We start from the raw sequence: 19,193 nt of genomic DNA, 5'->3' as shown, positions 1-19,193 counted from the left end.
GCCGCCTGCCTACTGACTTTCGCCTGCATCTGGATTACTGTCTTGCCTGCCGCCTGCCTACTGACTTTCGCCTGTACCTGGATTACTCTCTTGCATGCCTCCTGTCTACTGACTTTCGCCTACATCTGGATTACTCTCTTGCCTGCCGCCTGCCTACTGACTTTCGCCCGTACCTGAGTTACTCTCTCGCCTATCTACTGACTTTCGCTTGTACCTGGATTACTCTCTTGACATGCTGCCTGCCTGGCCGATACATTCATCACCCCGCTTCCAGCTCCGTCCCGTACGTCCTGCAGGCCGCCTGCACCTAGGGGCTCAACCTCTGGGGAACGGCGGTCAGTGCAGGTGAAGCCTGGGGTTGTCCAGCTGCCAAGCAGAACCTGGCTCGAGTACCTGGCTCAGCAGTGCTCTACTTGGTACAAGAACTCACAAGTCTGACAGTTTGTATGAACGTTGGGCTTTCACAACTTGGCTCTTTTTTTTCTTTTTTTTTTAATTTCAGGGTTCCCCTGATCCCTAAAGGTCTAATCTGATCTGATCTAATATGGTTTCTATTCCACTTAACCAGAAAACGGCTCAAGGTGGATCACAGCTAAAATAAAAATGGGAATGGATCCCATTTGATTACAATAGAATTAAGAATAGCATAAAATCTCTAATTTAAATACCTGTGAGATATTGTGCAAATAAGTAAGATTTGACTACTCTCCTAAATGTATGGTAGCAGGTGATTTCTCGAATATCATGTGGTAATTTGTTTCATAGATCAGGACCGCTACCTACCAAAGATCTGCTAGTAGTGGTTTTTTTTTTCAAGTGGAAACTGGAGGTATCTTTAACTTCTTGAGATGAATGTAGCGGTCTAGTAGCTGAGTAGGGGGAGATCTTATTTTGAAGATAATGTGGGGTTGATCCATGCAATATTTTAAAAATGAACATCAGTAATGTAAATTCAGTTCTTGCCTTTACCAGCAGTCAGTATAACCTTATCAAAAACAGGGAGGCATGATCAGTAGATCTTCTTCCCCCCCCCCCCCCCCCCGCCCCCCCAAGATCAATTTAGCTGCTGCATTTTTAACAGTTTGTATTCGTCGGCGTTGCAAATCTGGCATTCCTAACAAGACAATATTGCAGTAATCTATTTGATTCATGATTATTGCTTGCAATACAGTTCTTTAATTGAGAATGATCCAGAAACAGTTTGATTTGGTGTAAAAACAAAAGCTTTTCTGACTTTTTCATTAGTATGATTTTCCATACTCAAAGTAGAGTCTAAGATCACTCCTAAGATTTTAATATTAGTCTGAAGTGAGATTTCAACAGTAGCTAGTCTAATTTTAAACTGCAGTACCTGCACATCTTTACCTCCCATTCATAAGATATTTGTTTTGTCGGGATTCATTTTTATATTATTGAAAAGCATCCACTGGGAGATTTTATCAAGCACCCTAGTCATCGGAGTGATAGTATCCTGAAGGTCCTTTTCCACAGTAGACAATCTTAAAAGTACTATGCACTTTTTGCAGTCCACTTAAATGTACATTAAAAAGAAAGGAGGAGAGCAGAGAGCCTTTCAGTACTCGCTCCTCATGCCATATGCCACAGCTTTAAAACAGACATATTCCAAACAACTTGTGAAGTTCAGTGTTGTAAAAATCCTGAAAGCCACCTCAATACTGTAATTCCAATAAGGGTTTAATTAGTTCCTAATTACTGAAAGCAACAGTCCATTCTTGAGAGATTGATGTCCCTGCAAGTTGATCTGTCTCCCTAAAAGTAGAGGTTTTTGGTATCTTTGGTTTGGCCTGGTGTTTCCATAGTGCTGAAAGATCTTTAATTCTTCCGTGTGATCCTAATGCAGTGGTGAAGACCTGAGAACCAGAGCTTAATAGTTATGTCTTTTCTCATCAGTTCCCTGCATCCTTATAACACTGTTAGGTGTATTTTCAAAGCACTTAGACTTACAGAATTACTAAGGGGCTCATTTTCAAAGCACTTAGACTTACAAAGTTCCATAGTAAGCTATGGAATGCTGATAGTCTAAGTACTTTGTAAATACACCTCATAGTAACCTAAGTAAGTCTCTTAAGTGCTTTGTAAATATGCCTCATAGTAATATGTGGAACTCTGTAACTGTCAGTGCTTTGTAAATACGTCTCATAGTAACATATGGAACTCTGTAACTCTCTAAGTGCTTTGTAAATACGCCTCATAGTAACCTATAGAATTCTGTAAGTCTCTAAGTGTTTTGAAAATGAGCCCCTGTGTTTCAGATGATCATTTAATTAATCATTTTCAGATGCTTTTCCCCTTCTCCCATCTTATTTTTCTACTGATATTTTGGTACTGCTGTACCTTATAGTGTCTTCATTATACCGTGCTTTCCTAATTGTGCCCTGTGGAGTAGCACCACCTAAGGGTTTCAGAACCTATCCGAGGCTGAGCAGTGGTTGAATTGTGGGCATGCATTTTTGACTTTTTGCTCTTAGATTTTAGTGACGTCACACCATAAGCATGTTATGTATTCTGCTTCCACCCTATTCCAGATGGCAGTGATGTCAGCAATGAGACGAGACATTGCCTATCTAAAAATAAAAAGCTATAGTTTACAAACTATAAAAATAAAAAAAAGTTATTGGATTTCATGCACATTGTAATGGGGCCAATAATCTTGTGTGATGCAGGGTGGCTTTTAGCTGCTGTCTTTCTATTTTGCAGATACAGGATGTAATCAGACGTATTTACTTGAATTGGGAAGTACCTTTTTTGATAGAAATTTTTGTCTTGAGTTTTGAAGCTACTTGTACTTCCTGATGTGCCTTAACACCATTCTGATACTCCTATTCATTGAGGGACATATCTGATGTAGATACAGTAATGAATTTATGTTCTGAGACATAAATGTTGAGACTACATTCCTAGAGCTGAAGGAGGAATGGGCCTAATAGAAACAGATTATACATATATAGATCTACCATTATAGGCCTCTTGGCCTGTTTAACAGCATCAACAGATAGAAGTACACAAAAAGTGTTGAAGCATGAAAGCAAGTGTAGTTCCATCATTAAACTTGGACAGGCATTTCAGCTAGGGCTGCATTTCAATTGAAATTTTAATCTTGCGATTAAAAAGTATGTTCTGTGGTCCGTGCTCCCACTGCAACTGCATGTGACCCTGGCCAAGTGACGTAACCCTCCATTGCCCAGAGTCACAAGGAGCTGCAGTGGGAAAATAAATAAATAACATGCCTTTAATCACACGATTATAAATTGTAATCAAAATGTAATTCTAAAAAACTTAAAGATAATAAATACAGCATACACTTGCGTTTGTCAATAAAAATAAACATTTAAAGTAAAAAAAAAAAAAAAAAGAAATACAGCATACACATTGAAAAACTACAAATTCAAGAATTTAAAACAGCATGCAGAATAGCTATAAACAGCCTTACAGTTTTCATAGCCTACTTCAGAAAAGCAAGCCTAATTTCAACAAGCAGAAAGGATGAATAAGAATCCACCTATAGGTAGAAGAATGGAACCAAGAGAATATGCAAAGCAGGAGAAATGCTCTTTGAAGAAGTAGAGCAGCAAATAAGGAAAAACACATGGCAAATGCACAAATATATTGGGAAATATAAAGTAGAACCTTACATGGATCAAGCCTGGACACATGAATGGTCAAGGAAAGGAGAACTGAAATCTAAGAATGACAGATCGATAGTTGTAGCCCGGGACAGTGGATTATATACAAGATGGTTCACAGCAAGTATAGAAAAAGCTGGCATCAGTAGTTTTTGTGTTTAAAAAAAAAAAAGAAGCTGGAAATAGTTACTAATCGTGTAGCTGATTGTGAAATGCTGATGGCAGAAAATTTATATAGAAAGTCACAAGGTGGCATATCTTTTTTTTTTTAATACAAATTTTTATTTTCTTGTAAAGATATCTATACAAATATGTGACTAAGAAACTTACAGATTATATCTTAATGATTAAAGTTACATGATTTCTTAGAATTGTTGGTTCCTCCCCCCCCCCCCCCCCCCTTGTCCAGGAGTGCCATAAACATTAACAATCATCACACCAATCCAGAAATTCAGGTCAATAATTCAGAGGCTCTTTTACAAAGGTGCGGGAGGGCTAATGCGTGGGTAGCGCCCGCCCAATCGGCACTACCGCTGGGATAGCGAGTGCACCCAGCGGTAATTCCGATTTTGACGCACACCGAATTCCACGGTAGAAAATTATTTTCTACTGCTGTAGGTGTTCCCAGCAGTAACTGGCAGCGCGTGAGCCTTATTGGAGGAGTGGCCTAGTGGTTAGAGCCACCAGTCTTGCAATCCAGAGGTGGCCGGTTCAAATCCCACTGCTGCTCCTTGTGATCTTGGGCAAGTCACTTAACCCTCAGGTACAAACTTAGATTGTGAGCCCTCCTGGGACAGAGAAATATCCAGTGTACCTGAATGTAACTCACCTTGAGCTACTACTGAAAAAGGTGTGAGCAAAATCTAAATAAATAAATAAATAAATACTGCTAGGTCAATGGTTAGTGGTAAGGGCTCAGGCAATAAATAGGCTAGTTTTATTATTAGCACAGGCCCATTTCCCGTCCCATTAAAAAATAGCCTTTTCCCAGCCACAAAAAAAAATGTTCCAGCGCATGCCGAAAAGATGCGCCCACACTACCACAGGCCACTTTTTACCGCAGCTTTGTAAAAGGACCCCTCAGTCCTTAAGTATAAATAAGCTCAAGCTTGATCAAAAAGTGCATGGGAAGATCACTTATCTTGAGAACTGGATCTGGTGAACCTCCTTCTAGTTACAAGGTATAAAAGTTGAAACTATGTTCTCTATCCATCCAAGTGCTGAGTGCTCATGTGAAATACATAGCTCTGTTTTTGATCAAGTTTGAGCTTGCTTATGCTTAAGGACTGAATTATTGAACTGAGTTTCTGGACTGGTGTGATGAATGAGATCTTGGAATATCAACCAGTGGTTGAAATGAGTAGTAGATTCTAAGCACCTTCACCAATTTGACTTTTAATAAAAACAATGTTTTTATTGTAATTTGAAATTTTCTTTTTATATTGATATGGTTTTACAGAGGGAAGTTTGAAAAATTATAGATCCCTAACTACAGTAGTAATTTGAATGTGCAAAACCAACCCATTTGGATATATTGCCCCTGACAGAAATAATGTAACAGATGTTAATGTATTCCTTAGCATCCAGTCAGAGGCACACTTGCAATATCTCCATGGTATAATAAAAAGCATTCTTTGAACTTGTTGAACAGTAAAGGTGCTTTGTATCTGGTTAGCTTCTACATTCTGTTCACTCCTTATGGATCCCAGTGGTTTTTGACACGCATGTTAAGCAAGCTTCCTTTTTGAAATGTGTTTGAAACACTCATAAATATAGTGAAGAGAGAAAGCCAGATCTACACAATGAAAAGCAGTTTTTGATGTTAGTAACGAAAGGATCAGAATGAGATCCTCAGAATGAGCTAGGCAGCCTTTTTTTCTTAAAGAAAGAGGAGGTACACCCAGTGGTGTGCTGGAGCCAGCTCGCACCGGCTCGCAAGAGCCGGTTGTTAAATTTTGTTCCGGCTTGCGAGCCGGTTGTTGAAAATAGCGAGCCGGCTCTGGCTCTCCTCCCTCCCTCCTCCCTCCCTCCGGATCCGCCTCACCGCCCGCTTGTTTCGTGAATTCTTCGGGGCAGGCAGTCTTGCCTGCCTGCTTCCAGCGCTGACTGTCCTCCCTTGCCGATTCGCCCTTTAAAAATGGCCGCCGAGACTTCGGCTGAAGTCTCGGCGGCCATTTTGAAGCGCGAGTCGGCAAGGGAGGACAGTTGGCGCTGGAAGCGGGCAGGCAAGACTGCCTGCCCCGAAGAATTCAAAAAACAAGCGGGCGGTGAGGGACCGGATCGGGAGGGAGGGTGGGAGGGAGGAGAAGAATTCACGAAACAACTCGGGAGGGGGTGGCAGGGGGGAAAAGGGAGTTGCTGCTGGGCATGGGTGGATGGAGGGGGTTCCTGGGTATGGGTGCATGCAGGGCAGGGGAGAGGAGGGTACACTGCTGGACATGTGTGCATGCAGGGGAGAGGAGGGTCACTGCTGGACATCTGGGTGCATGCAGGGCAGGGGAAAGGAGGGTCACTGCTGGACATGGGTGCATGCAGGGGAGAGAAGGGTTACTGCTGGACATCTGGGTGCATGCAGGGCAGGGCAAAGGAGGGTCGCTGGGTATGGGTGCATGCAGGGCAGGGGAAAGGAGGGTCACTGCTGGACATGGGTGCATGCAGGGGAGAGAAGGGTCACTGCTGGACATCTGGGTGCATGCAGGGCAGGGGAAAGGAGGGTCACTGCTGGACATGGGTGCATGCAGGGGAGAGGAGGGTCACTGCTGGACATGGGTGCATGCAGGGGAGAGAAGGGTCATTGCTGGACATCTGGATGCATGCAGGGCAGGGCAGAGGAGGGTCGCTGGGTATGGGTGCATGCAGGGCAGGGAAGAGGAGGGGAGAGAGAAGAAATGCTGGACATGGATGGAGGGGAGAGAAGAGTGAGGAAGGAGATGAGATGAGGGAAAAGGAAGAGAGGAGAAAAACTGCACATGGATGAAGAAAATAGGCAGAAGCTGAGGACCAGAAATGAAGAAGAAAGGAGGAAAGAAATAAATGGAAAGGAAGCCCTGGAAATGGAGTTAAGAGGACAGATAGCAGCAGAATTGGATACTGGGCCAGCATGATCAGAAAAACAGTCACCAGACAACAAAGGTAGAAAAAAAAATCATTTTATTTTCATTATAGTGTTTGGAATATGTTCACTTTGAGAATCAGGTGCTCAACATTAAAAGTTTATATTTATTTACTTATTTATGGCATTTTATCCCACATTAAACGTGAATTAGATTGGAACCTGGGATCATTTAAATTATTTTCCTGGAGAGAGTAATGCATTGCCCCCCCCCCCCCCCCCCCCCCGGCTATAGCCAGCTCTGCTATTTTGGGGGGGCGCCGAGGTGGACGGGGGGCGCAGTGGTGGACGGGGGGGGGGGGAGGGTGGGAGGTGCCGAGGTGGACTGGGGAGAGAGCCTGTTGTTAAAAATTTACCAGCATACCACTGGGTACACCTTAGACATTAAGGCCTGCAAGGGGCAGAGTTCCTTTCAGTACTGCAGCTGGTTGTCATGTTGGGCTTTGCGGGGATTGAGGGTAGCTCGGGGTGGTGTTATAATCTGTGGTTTTCTATGGTTGTAAAGTGTTTATAGCATTCTTATATACTGTTTTGCAATAGAAATGTATTGATACAAATAAAAAAGTGGGACACGCACGTAGAATCTCTTAAGGGAGAGGAGGGGGTAGTAGATGGTATAGATCAGAGTGACCTGTGGGCTGCATCTGGCTCATGGGACCAGAGGTTACCAGACCTTTTTCTAAAATAAGATGTGAATTTCATCTGGTATTACAAGACTATTAGAACTGTATGCTCCAGTTTCAGGATATGGGCTAGGGTATATATTTCAGTAGATATTACATCCCTGAACACACAGGAGCCGATATTGAGACCATGGTCAACAGTGAACCCAGAAATTCAATGCCAGGCCTTATCCAGCGACAGGGATTGAATTTCTAAGGGGGGGGGGGGAGTTTGACCACTATGAACATAGCTGCTTAAACTGATATTCATCTGCTAACCAACTAAGTTATAGTGGCCAAAGATAGACCAGCTATTTATGCGGGTCTATCTGGTCACTAAACTTAGCCGGTCAACTGATGAATATTGGCACTAACTGGCTAGCCACAAGTGCTAATGTTCAGCTATCTCGCACTGAATATTAGTGCCTAGCCGGCTTAAGGTTATTTAATCGTCCAGGAGCCATTCCTGGCCAGATAAATAGCGCTGAATATCGGGCAGTCTTTTTATCATAACAAAAATTGATCAATCTGTTGTTTCCTTATTTGTTCTAGGTTTGATCCAGACAGATTCAGTGATGATGTGGCCTATAAAAGTTTGTCCATATTGGGCTTCTCAGGAAGTCAGGAGTGCCCTGAACTGAGGTGAGGAGAGAGTCAAGGATACGTATATAAACTAGGCTGGGGAACTCTCAGCATATCCAATGTGATTTGCTTTTGCTAAGCCTGATGTGAAGCTGGAATGGCTTTTATTACAGTGGCTCTCTAATGGCCCATTCTAATTAAGCAGGCTGAGACAGCGTCTACCTCCAAAATCTCTGCCAGGCATGCACAAGTCTTTTCTGCTGCAGCCTCATGACAGACCTATTTTACAAAGTGACTGGTAAAGTTAAAAGCAGGGCTCTAGTTAATTAATTAATTGAACTCTGAGAAAATGCCAGGTGGCAGTTCACAGTACATCAGGGTTTCCTCTCTGACTGCTGCTGTGCCAGCAGTTAGGACACGTTGAAGCAGCACCTCTTTGGCAGCTGAGCCTAATGAAGGGGGTTGAGAGGTGGGAGCAGGTGATGCTGTGTCTCTTGGTCAGCATTCTGTGAGAGCCCAGTTAATTCACCGACTAGAACTTGGTTTTTAAATTACCAATTAGTGTTTTAAAGAAGTGGACCAGAAAAAAAAGCCTTAGTTTAATACCACCTGTTTAACCTCCTCACTTTTGATGTAATTGCATTCTGTATCAACCAGGTATACATTCTCTCGGTGTATTGCTGCTGTTTTAAAGCAGCAGTGGTATACAGACATCCAAAAGAAGTTAAGCAAATGCCTTCATTGACCCCTAAAGTCTGTACTGTGTTTCTTTCCTCAGAATTTATGCTAGTTCTTTTCCTACACAGACAGATTTGGCTCTGGGGATGCTTTGCTAATCTTTTTTGGGGGGAGGAGGGTGGTTTGTCAGTAGACTGGCAGTATCCCTGTAAACCCTCTAAATTATTAAACAGAACTCCGGTACAAGACTACTCAAGATCAGAAAAGGCTGATTAAACACCGTCAGAGCACTGCTAGGCTAACGCTTGCCTTGTCCTGGAAAGATTGTATCTCATCCTAAATGAATAAATGAGTCACATGCTTAAGACAAATTTATATTACGGAGACTCTGACTACGCAGTGCCAAAACAAGAGAGCTTAAATGCTTTAAAATGTGGACCCAATGCCAAAATGTCTACAGAATTATTACTGTTTGATCCTTCATTTGACCCCTAAAAACATGAGTCTGACAATTTTACCTTGTTAGGAATGCCCCTTTTTTTCCATATCATTTTATTCCTCTTCTTTATCTCTCCCATTATCTTTGTTTCTTTTGATTTGTAATATATCTTCATATACTGGAATTCTTTAAAAATTTATTGATACAAACAAACAAAAAAAAAAAGAGTGGGACAGGAGGGGGTAATAGATGGGATGGATGGGCAGACTGGATATTTTTTCTGTTTTTGTCTTTCCACAAAATGGATCAGAGTGACCTGTGGGCTGCATCTGACTCATGAGTCCAGAGATTGGTTTATGACCAGTTTTTACCACTTTATAATCGTTAATGCTTTTTGAACTGACAGAGATCTTTGCAATTTTATACTTATTGTTTTGGCAGATATGAAGTGATGCCATATTTTAATAAGGATACCTCAGTAAATACAAAAAAAAAAAAAAGAACTCACATTTCGTAGTGTAAGCAGAAAAGTATAACCAAACCTAGTATATTCTCCTTCCACTGTTATTTCAAGCAGTGCAGAATCTAACTTCTGTCATATGACCATCCTCTTGCAACAGGTCACCTTTCTCTCCCCTCGCACCTTGCAGCTAGTCTCTTCACTCAGGTGTACAGTTCTGATTACTGACACTGACCTGTACAGTGCCAGCATTACTATCATCCTATGTTGCAGTCTCCTCCTCCCTTTTTGTACAGCAAAATGAAACATGAACAGATTTATTCTGGAGAAGTGAGAAGAGCCAAAGGTGCATGAATGGATTAAGACTAGGAGTGGTCAACCTGTGGGCCCAATGTGGCCGCCCAATTTGGCCTGCCAATGAATTTTATGCAGCCTGCCATATGATAGGAAATATCCATAGAAAATATCATTAACCAGAGTTTTGACGATTTTTAAATATCGTATTTTGCAAATGTTTTCAGAATAACCACTTAGCAATATGTGTTGATCATTTTTAGTTAAAGTTTTACTTATTTGTCACATGAGATCTGTGGCACTGTCTGCATTTCTGATTCTGATATTACATAATGTTGCAGCCTGGTGCGGCCCTCTGTCTATAAAGGATACACACTCCTGATTTATTCCATCAGGTTTTCCTATATCGGTACATGTTTCTCAAACTGAGAGTGCTATGGCCTGTAGAAACACAACACAACAGACCAGAAAAATTTGAAATAATTTATCGACTAGGATAATAGTTTTGCAACCATGAATCTTTCGAACAAAGGGGGTTGAAAGTTCTCTTCACGCTCTACCGTTTGCATACTCTACTTAATAGGGGAAAGGGAATGGGACTTGATATACCGCCTTTCTGTGGTTTTTGCAGCTACATTCAAAGCGGTTTACATAGTATATACAGGTACTGGAGGGTTAAGTGACTTGCCCAGAGTCACAAGGAGCTGCAGTGGGAATTGAACCCCAGTTCCCCAGGATCAAAGTCTGCTGCACTAACAACTGGGCTATTCCTCCACTCCTATTGGTCCCAGAGAAAGCTGAATTGATTCAAGAGTTAGCCAGCGATATTAGAACTGAAGAAGGGAGTTGTATGGTTTCAAAGGCTTATAAATAGCTTGTTTGTATGGGCTACAAAGAATTGTAAATAATATAGGTAATAGAACTTAGAAGAAGAGAGAAATGCTACATATCAACTATTGCAGTTATGTTGTGTTAACCTTTTTGAATTGTATGTGCACTGTGTAATTTAAAACCTACAAGACTCGCATAATTCCAAATTGCATTGCATTACATTCGTTTTATATTCCGCCAATACCTTATCAGTTGAAGGCGGATTACAATTTTAAGAGGCTACAACCAATTTTTCTAAAAATGCTAGTTCTATAAATTCAATATCAAAAGCAAATGAAAAACAAAAGACAGCCACCATGGTTAAAAGGTGAAGTGAAAGAGGCTATTGGAGCCCAAAAGAACATCCTTCAAAGAATGGAAAAAGGAACTAAATGAAGAAAATAAAAGTAACATAAGCACTGTAAGGCTAGATGTAAAACATTGATAAAGAAGGCTAAAGATTAATATGAAGAAAACCTTGCCGCAGAGACAAAAACTCATAACACCTTTTTCAGGTACATTAGAAGAAGAAAACTTGTGAGGGAATCCGTGGGACCATTAGATCATGAAGGAACTAAGGGGGCACTCAAGGAGGACAAAGCCATCATGGAGAGATTGAATGAATTCTTTGCTTCGGTCTTTATGGAGGAAGATGTACCAGAAATGGTTTTCAAGGTTGAAGATGGAAAGGAAATGAAAGAAATCTCGGTGAGCCTGGAAGATGACTGAGCCAGCTCAACAAGTTGAAGAGTGATAAATCACCTGGACCGGATAGCATACACCTCAGGGTACTGAAAGAACTGAAACATGAAATTGCTGATCTGCTGTTAGTGGTCTGGAATCTGTTATTAAAATTGTCCGTAGTGCCTGAAGATTGAAGGGTGGCCAACCTAATGCAGATTTTTAAAAAGGGTTCCAGGGGTGGTCAGAGAAATTACTCACTGGTAAGCCTGACTTCAGTGCCGGGCAAAATAGTGGCTATTATAAAGAATAAAATTATGGAACACATAGACAAACATGATTTTAATGGGACAGAGTCAGCATAGGTTCAGCCAAGGGAAGTCTTGCCTCACCAATTTGCTTCATTTCTTTGAAAGCATGAATAAACATGTGGATAAAGGTGAGCCAGTTGATGTAGTTTATCTAGATTTTCAGAAAGCTTTTGACAAAGTTTCTCATGAGAGACTTTTGAGAAAATTTAAGAAGTTCATGGAATAGGCGGCAATGTCCTTCTATGGTTTAGGAATTGGTTATTGAACAGAAAACAGAGGGTAGGGTTAAATGGCCATTTTTCTTAATGGAGGAGGGTGAATAGTGGAGTGCCTCGGGGATCTATATTGGGACCAGTGCTATTTAACATAAGTACAAATGATCTGGAAATCGGAATAAGTGAGGTGATTACATTTGCAGATGACACAAAACTATTCAGTTGTCAAAACACATGCGCATTGAGAAAAATTGCATGAAGACCTTAAGAAACTGGAAGACTGGGCATCCAAATGGCAGATCAAATTTGATGCACACTGGGAAGAATAATCCAAATCATACTTATCCGATGCTGGGGTCCACCTTAGGAGTCAGCACTCAAGAAAAAGATCTAGGTGTCATTGTAGACAATATTCTGAAATCTTCTGCCTAGTCTGCGACGGGTGGCCATAAAATCAAACAGGATGCTAGGAATTATTAGGAGAGGGATGCAAAGATAAGACCAAGAATATTATAATGCCTCTGTATTGCTCCATGGTGCGACCTCACCTTCAGTATTGCGTTCAATTCTGGTTGCCGTGTCTCAAAAAAGATATAGTGGAAATAGAAAAGGTTCAAAGAAGTACAACCAAAATGATAAAGGGTATGGAACTCCTCCCTTATGAAGAAAGGCTAAAGAAAAAGAGATGGCTAAGGGGGGGGGGGGGGGTATGATTGAGGTCTACAGAATCCTGAGTGGAGTAGAACTGGTAAAAGTGAATCAATTTTTCACTCTGAAAAAGTACAAAGACCAGGGTACACTCAATGAAATTACATACAAATACTTTTAAAACAAATAGGAGGCAATATTTCTTCATTCAAAGAATAATTCAACTCTGGAACTCATTGCCAGAGGATGTGATAACAACGGTTATTGTATCTGGGTTTAAAAAAAGGTTTGGACAAGTTCCTGGAGGAAGAGTCCATAGTCTGTTATTGAGATGGACATGGGGGAAGCCACTGCTTGCGCTGGGATTGGGTGTCATTATCGACACCTCCCTCACTTTTTCTGCACAAGTTTCTGCATTGGTTAAGTGGAGTGGAAGAGTAGCCTAGTGGTTAGTGCAGTGGACTTTGATCCTGGGGAACTGAGTTCAATTCCCACCGCAGCTCCTTGTGACACTGGGCAAGTCACTTAACCCTCCATTGCCCCTGGTACAAAATAAGTACCCGAATATATGTAAACCGCTTTGAATTTAGTTGCAAAAACCTCAGAAAGGCGGTATATCAAGTCCCATTTCCCTTTCCCCTCATTTTTTAAATTATACATGATTCATTCCATGCAAAAACTCCTCAGTTCCTCTGCCCTGGCCACCATGACTCACTCACTTGTCCTCAGTTGCCTGGATTACTGTAACACTCTCTATATAGGCCTTAGGGCTCCACCGTTTACAATTTATTCAAAATACAGCCATAAAAATCATTACAAGTCACAGGAAATTTGACCATGTTACCCCACTCCTCAGATCTACTCCTATCTCACCTTATCCCCTTTAAAGTATTGCTCTTAGTCGACAAGCTGTAGGCTTCTGGCGAACCCCTATTTCTCTTGGAATCCTTGGCTCCTTATTGTCCCTCCAGATTGCTTAGGTCCTCACAACAGAATTTTCGCATTGTTCCTTCCTTTCACACTCTCAGTCACGCCTACCATTCTGCGTTCTGTTTTTTCAGTTCAGGGCCCAAAACCTTGGAATAATCTGCCCCATCACCTTAACTATGCTCCTCCCTTCAGCAATTTAAATCTGAGCTAAAGACTTTTCTTTTCTCTGAGGCCTGTGGCTAACCTCAGTCCCGCTTCAGGTTCACTGTCGGCCAGCCTGAATTACATGTTCCTTTCCTCTTGTGCTCTCCCACCCCTGTTTTCCTATCACTTATTGTAGTTCATCCACTCCTTTTCTTCTGTTATTTCCTGTCTCCTCCCTCTCCTACGTGTATGTTCATTCTCCCTCCCTCTTTATATTTGATTGTAAGCCACCTAGATATTAATTTGATGGGCGTGCTATAAGCCATGAATAAACTTGGAAACTTTGCCATTTTCAGGACACAGACGTCTGCCCGGTATTGGCCTAACTTCCCAACAAGTGCAGTTGCCATCGAAACCCACTCCAGCTCATCCTGATCTTTCTTTGCTATTTACTGGACACAGACCATAAAAGTCTGCCTGGTACTGGCTGTACCTCAACTCCTACCCATCTTAACACATCAAAAACAATGTCCTTTTGAAAAATTAGCTCTACAAAAAAGTACCAGTACGAGTATTACAAATGACAGCTAATGTAACAATAATTATCATTGATCCACCTGTAGAATATAGTAATTAGAAACTCATCACTAAAATTGTGTTTTCCATTCCAGTGCCCTCTCTGAGGGGTCTTTTACTAAAGCTTAGCTCAAGTTATCTGCAGCAGGGCCCATTTTATTCCTATGGGCCCTGCTGCAGATAAGCTAAGCTTTAGTAAAAGATCTCCTGAGGCTTCTCCCATCCAGCTTCCTCTGGTTTTTTTTTTTTTTTTTTTCCCAGACCTACTCTCATACCCCATTTTTCTTCCTCCAGCTTCCATTCACTCTGCACCACCTGAGGCCACACTGGCTCCTTTTGCATGTCAGGAGTCATGGGGTTGCACTGACCAGGGTCCACATTGCCTTATTTAGTTTTTGGCAGCCTTGAAGTCACATTACCTACCTCGCTTGCTCAGCTGTTAACAGTTGTGGAGTCATACTTTGAAAGTGGCTACAGGGTCACACAGCCTGCTTCACTTATGTTCATGTTTGTTAAAAAGCTTGATATACTGCCTTTCAAAACAGGAATCAGAAGCAGTTTACAAAATATCATAAAACAAACAATACAAAAGTGAACTACAATTTACATATAGTAAAGAGAAAAAAAAAGGGAGGAGAGAGAAATAGGGAGGGGAAAAAAGGGGAACTACCTGCCACGTGACCACCAACCAACTCAGGTAACATTGTTAAATGCCAGAGTCATGGCTTTAGGGTCACGATTCTTTACACAGTGGCAGGATTACAGGCCACAGAAACTCTTGGTGAACAGTGAGTGAGCCTCTTGCAGGCAGAATCACTACCTGACCCATTTATGATCATCAAGTGAGTTCAAAATGTACAGCAGTATGCCTATTCATGTGGTGCATGAGCTTAGTGGTCAGGTTTTTCCACAGCTTCAGTCCAGAGCTGCTGCTACCCAGGCACTTCAAAAGAACTGTGTTCTGACACACTGGTTGAGAAGCATCGATCTAAGTAGACAGAAAACTGAACTACCAGTCCTATAAACTTGTGCTTCCCCAGTTTTGCTATTGGGACCCATTTTCAAGCTGCAAGAAAATTAGATGCCTTAAAAATGCATATAAAGCCTGGTGATTTTCACAGCATGAAATGTAGTGATGCCGGTAAAAATCTTTAAAATGTATTCTGCTTTTATTTTGCTGGTGGAGTAATCACCATTTTACATTATTTCTTGGTCTGTTATGAGACATGACAAACAGTAAATCGCCAGATGGATACTTTGGGAACCCAGTGCCATTGAGCTGCTGAACTATAAAGGTTCTCGAGTCTTAAAAACGGCCTTTTGTTTACATTAATTTTCCTCTGCTTTCTTGCCAGATTTGCATACACCACAGCTACAATTCTGCTTAGTGTACTGGTAAGAAAATTGCATCTCCATCCTGTCGAGGGACAAGTCATGGAAACAAGATATGAGCTTGTAACATCTCCCAAAGAGGAGGCGTGGATCACTGTATCGAAGAGAAGCTGAGGCCTGAGCAAATCTAGATACAGAAAAGCATTGAGATTATGGATTGTGAAAAAAACATCAGATTAATACAGAACTGATTGCACAGCCTGACAAGACTGCGTTTCTTTACAAATTAGTGCATATAGCACCTACTTTCTTTTTTTTTCCTTTGAGCTACATTTGTTATATTAAAATGAATTTTCTCTTATGAGTGAGAAAGTTCTGTTTACTTAGTGAACCTGAGTCTCTGTGCTTCTAGTTAAATTAAAAGCAATTTTTATTGGGGAACAAACAGTAAACAGAACAAATTACAGAGGTTTCAAGTACATCATGAAACACAGTGCTCTATACAGCCAAACATACCCAAAACCTCAGATCAAGTTCACCATTTTGAAACACAAATCCCCCGCCCTCTCCAACCCCCAGCTAATCACAGTGACCACCTTCAGCTTGGTTTCTGATGACCTCCTGTGAGTGGAGGAGTAGCCTAGTGGTTAGGGTGGTGGACTTTGGTCCTGGGGAACTGAGGAACTGAGTTTGATTCCCGGCACAGGCAGCTCCTTGTGATTCTGGGCAAGTCACTTAACCCTCCATTGCCCGCCTCATTGAGCCTGCCATGAGTGGGAAAGCGCGGGGTACAAATGTAACAAAAATAAATAAATTAAGGGAAAGAGGTTTAAGAAACAACAAAAAAAAAATTGCAAACATAGCACAATTCAAGAACAATAACAACAACAAAATAAAAAAAAAAACAATCCCCTCCCCTAAGATACATGTTCATCAATTATGTGCCATGCCATTATAAAGTATTCAAAATAAGGCTCCTCCCTCATGGTGTCATGCACTGAATGTATTTATCCAAAATCATCATGAAGCATTTTGTTTTGTTTTTGCATCCAAAAGAACTGCATGCCTCCCAAACTTTCCATACAAGCAGTTGATGGACTTGATTCCTCCACCGCCTATAAGCCGGCGGTTCATCTATTGTCCAGGACTGCAAAATGCATTTACAAGCCACTAAGCAAAGTTTACGAATCAGTAGTGTCTCACCCCTAGAGTTCCCTCTGAGAGCTCCTGCCTTATCTAAAAGCAAAGTCACAGGTGAGTACAAATGAGTCCTGCCAGTAAGAATAGACATGTATTGGACAATAGAGTCCAAAATTCTCCAACCTTAGGACAAGCCCAAAAGGAGTGGAAGAAATTCTTATCGGAACTCAAAGTATTTACCAGATATAGGGGATTGTGTCTGATCAAATTTATATAGCTGTACTTAGGTAAAATATGCCCTGTGTAGTGTGCGAAAATAGCATTCTCTGAGATCTGCGTTAGAGGTAAGCCCTGGAAGACCTATTAAACATTTCCCAGTCCTCCAGGCTCTGCCCAATATCCTGTTCCCACCTACATCTGACTTCTATATCTTTGACAGCATCCAACTTAGCAAGCACTTTATGTAGACCTGAAATTTAGACCTCATCCTCTGAAATATCAGTAAAAAATAAAAGCTCGCAGTTTGGCCCCAATTCTTAGACTGAGAAATTGCCAATGTAAAGAGAAGATAAAATGTTTGAGCAGACATGAAAGGTATTTCCCTACCAGGCTCATATGCACAATTGAAGAGCTTCGAGGGATAATAGGGACCTGTCTCTCGTAATGATATGTTCCAGTAGAGTAACCCTCACATTTTCCCAAGCTAAAAAGGCCACATTTTCCAAGCCAGGAACACTGAGGATTGTATTAAATTTAAAAAAAAAAACAGTCTTTAAAATGTCTCAGTTCACAAACCAGACTGACTATAGTAGCCTTACCAATTTTTTACAATTTTTGTGAAAGTGTAAACAAACAGGTGGGTGAAGGTGAACTGACTGATTATAGGGGCTCATTTTCGAAACAGAAAAATGTCCAAAAAGCAGCACATAGATTTTTTTATTTATTTATTTTTTTGCCAAAAAGTCGAAATTGGTATTTTTGAAGCCCATTTTTAAGACATTTTTCTCTGCGGTGTATCCAACTCACAAGGGGGTGGGATTTGAGCATTCCCAAAACTTGGACATTTTTCTGCAATAATGGAACAAAGTAAAAACCTTCAGGGCTAAAAGACCTTTTTGTCTAGACCTGTTTTGATCACAACTGATTCACAAAAAGGTGCCCTAGATGACCAAATAATCACTGGAGGTATTGAGGCCTGACCCCCCCCCCCCCCCACCTTACTCCTCCATTGGTTACTGATCACCCCACCCCCAAAGATGTGAAAGAAACAATACATACCAGTCACTATGATAGCTTCAGATGCTATAGCCACGCCTATTAGAGCAGCAAGCAGGTCCCTGGAGTAGCCTAGTGGTTGGTGCAGTGCACTGTAGAGAACAGGACCCAGGCCCATATCCAACTGGATCTGTTACACTTGTGGTGGAAAGTGTGAGCTCTCATAGGAGACATCTGTAGCTATAAGGGCTAGTAGTGATGTACAATAGGTTTTTGGAGGGTTCACCATACAATATAAGGGGGTAACGATGAAATGTGTACCTGGGATCTTTCATATAAAGTCTACTGCAGTACCTCCTAGAGTGCCCCACTGCTCTGCTGGGATGTCTGTGTGGCCAGTCTACTAAGAATACTGCCCCCCCCCCCCCCCACACACACACCCATACATCCCAGTGGTTTGTTTTTGTGCGTTTTTCCCTTTGATTCTTTTTTTTGTTTGTTTGAAAATGATCCAAAAAGATAAACACACTGAGCCTGGTAACCTGGGTTCAATTCCCACTGCAGCTCCTTATGCCCTTGGGCCAGTTGCCAAACCCTCCATTGCCCCAGATACAAAAACATACATTGTGAGCCCTCTAGGGACAGTGAAAGTACCTGCATATAAAGTGTACAGCACTGCACATGTCTAGTAGTGCTTTAAACAATAATTAGCAGTATGAGCACAAAAATATCTAGCAAACGACCATTTTCAAAACAAAAAGATAGCTATTTTCAAATCACAAAAATGTCTATATTCGCCACTTGATTTTTGAGCATATTCAGCCAAATGTCCAAAATTGGATTGCGATGTCATATCAAAAATGTCCCTCATAGTGTATTTGGATTTTCAAACAGCACTTGGCAGAGTCTTTCATGAGAGACTCCTTAGGAAATGAAAAACTCTTGGGATAAGGGATAGTACCTTATTGTGGGTTAGAAAATGGCTGAAGAACAGGAAACAAGAGTGTCTTTTATCTCCAAATAGAATCAGTCTGCTAGTAACTTATAGTGCTTTTTGTAGCCAATTTTTGTAGAACTCGCTTCTTTCATTATTGTTGCCTGAGAGCCCCCTACTCCCATTTCAAAACTGTCTGGAAGGTTTGGTGGTTTAATTAGGCATTCAAAGAGAGGGTTCAGTATGACAGATTTTGACATAATTGAGTTGACCATTTTTCTTTCTTTTTTTCTTACCTGTTCTCTGTCCATTCTTAAATTGTTATT

At 41.4% G+C, this 19,193-nt stretch overlaps 1 protein-coding gene across 1 annotated transcript in view; it reads left to right on the top strand.

Moving 5' to 3' along the window:
* The window catches only part of LOC115474674 (cytochrome P450 20A1), a 90,646-nt gene extending 74,709 nt beyond the window's left edge, over window positions 1-15,937 (top strand). Inside the window, exons 13-14 of the mRNA XM_030210272.1 lie at window positions 7,971-8,060; window positions 15,602-15,937. Of these exons, the coding sequence (XP_030066132.1) occupies window positions 7,971-8,060; window positions 15,602-15,752 (241 nt within the window). The 3' untranslated portion in view covers window positions 15,753-15,937. The remainder of the gene's footprint in view (window positions 1-7,970; window positions 8,061-15,601) is intronic.
* Window positions 15,938-19,193: the final 3,256 nt, after the last annotated feature.

The sequence above is a fragment of the Microcaecilia unicolor genome, chromosome 7 (genome assembly GCF_901765095.1).
Source record: "Microcaecilia unicolor chromosome 7, aMicUni1.1, whole genome shotgun sequence".
Taxonomy (NCBI): domain Eukaryota; kingdom Metazoa; phylum Chordata; class Amphibia; order Gymnophiona; family Siphonopidae; genus Microcaecilia; species Microcaecilia unicolor.
The sequence above is the reverse complement of the archived record's forward strand: the minus strand, read 5'-3'. Positions and strand labels throughout refer to the sequence as shown.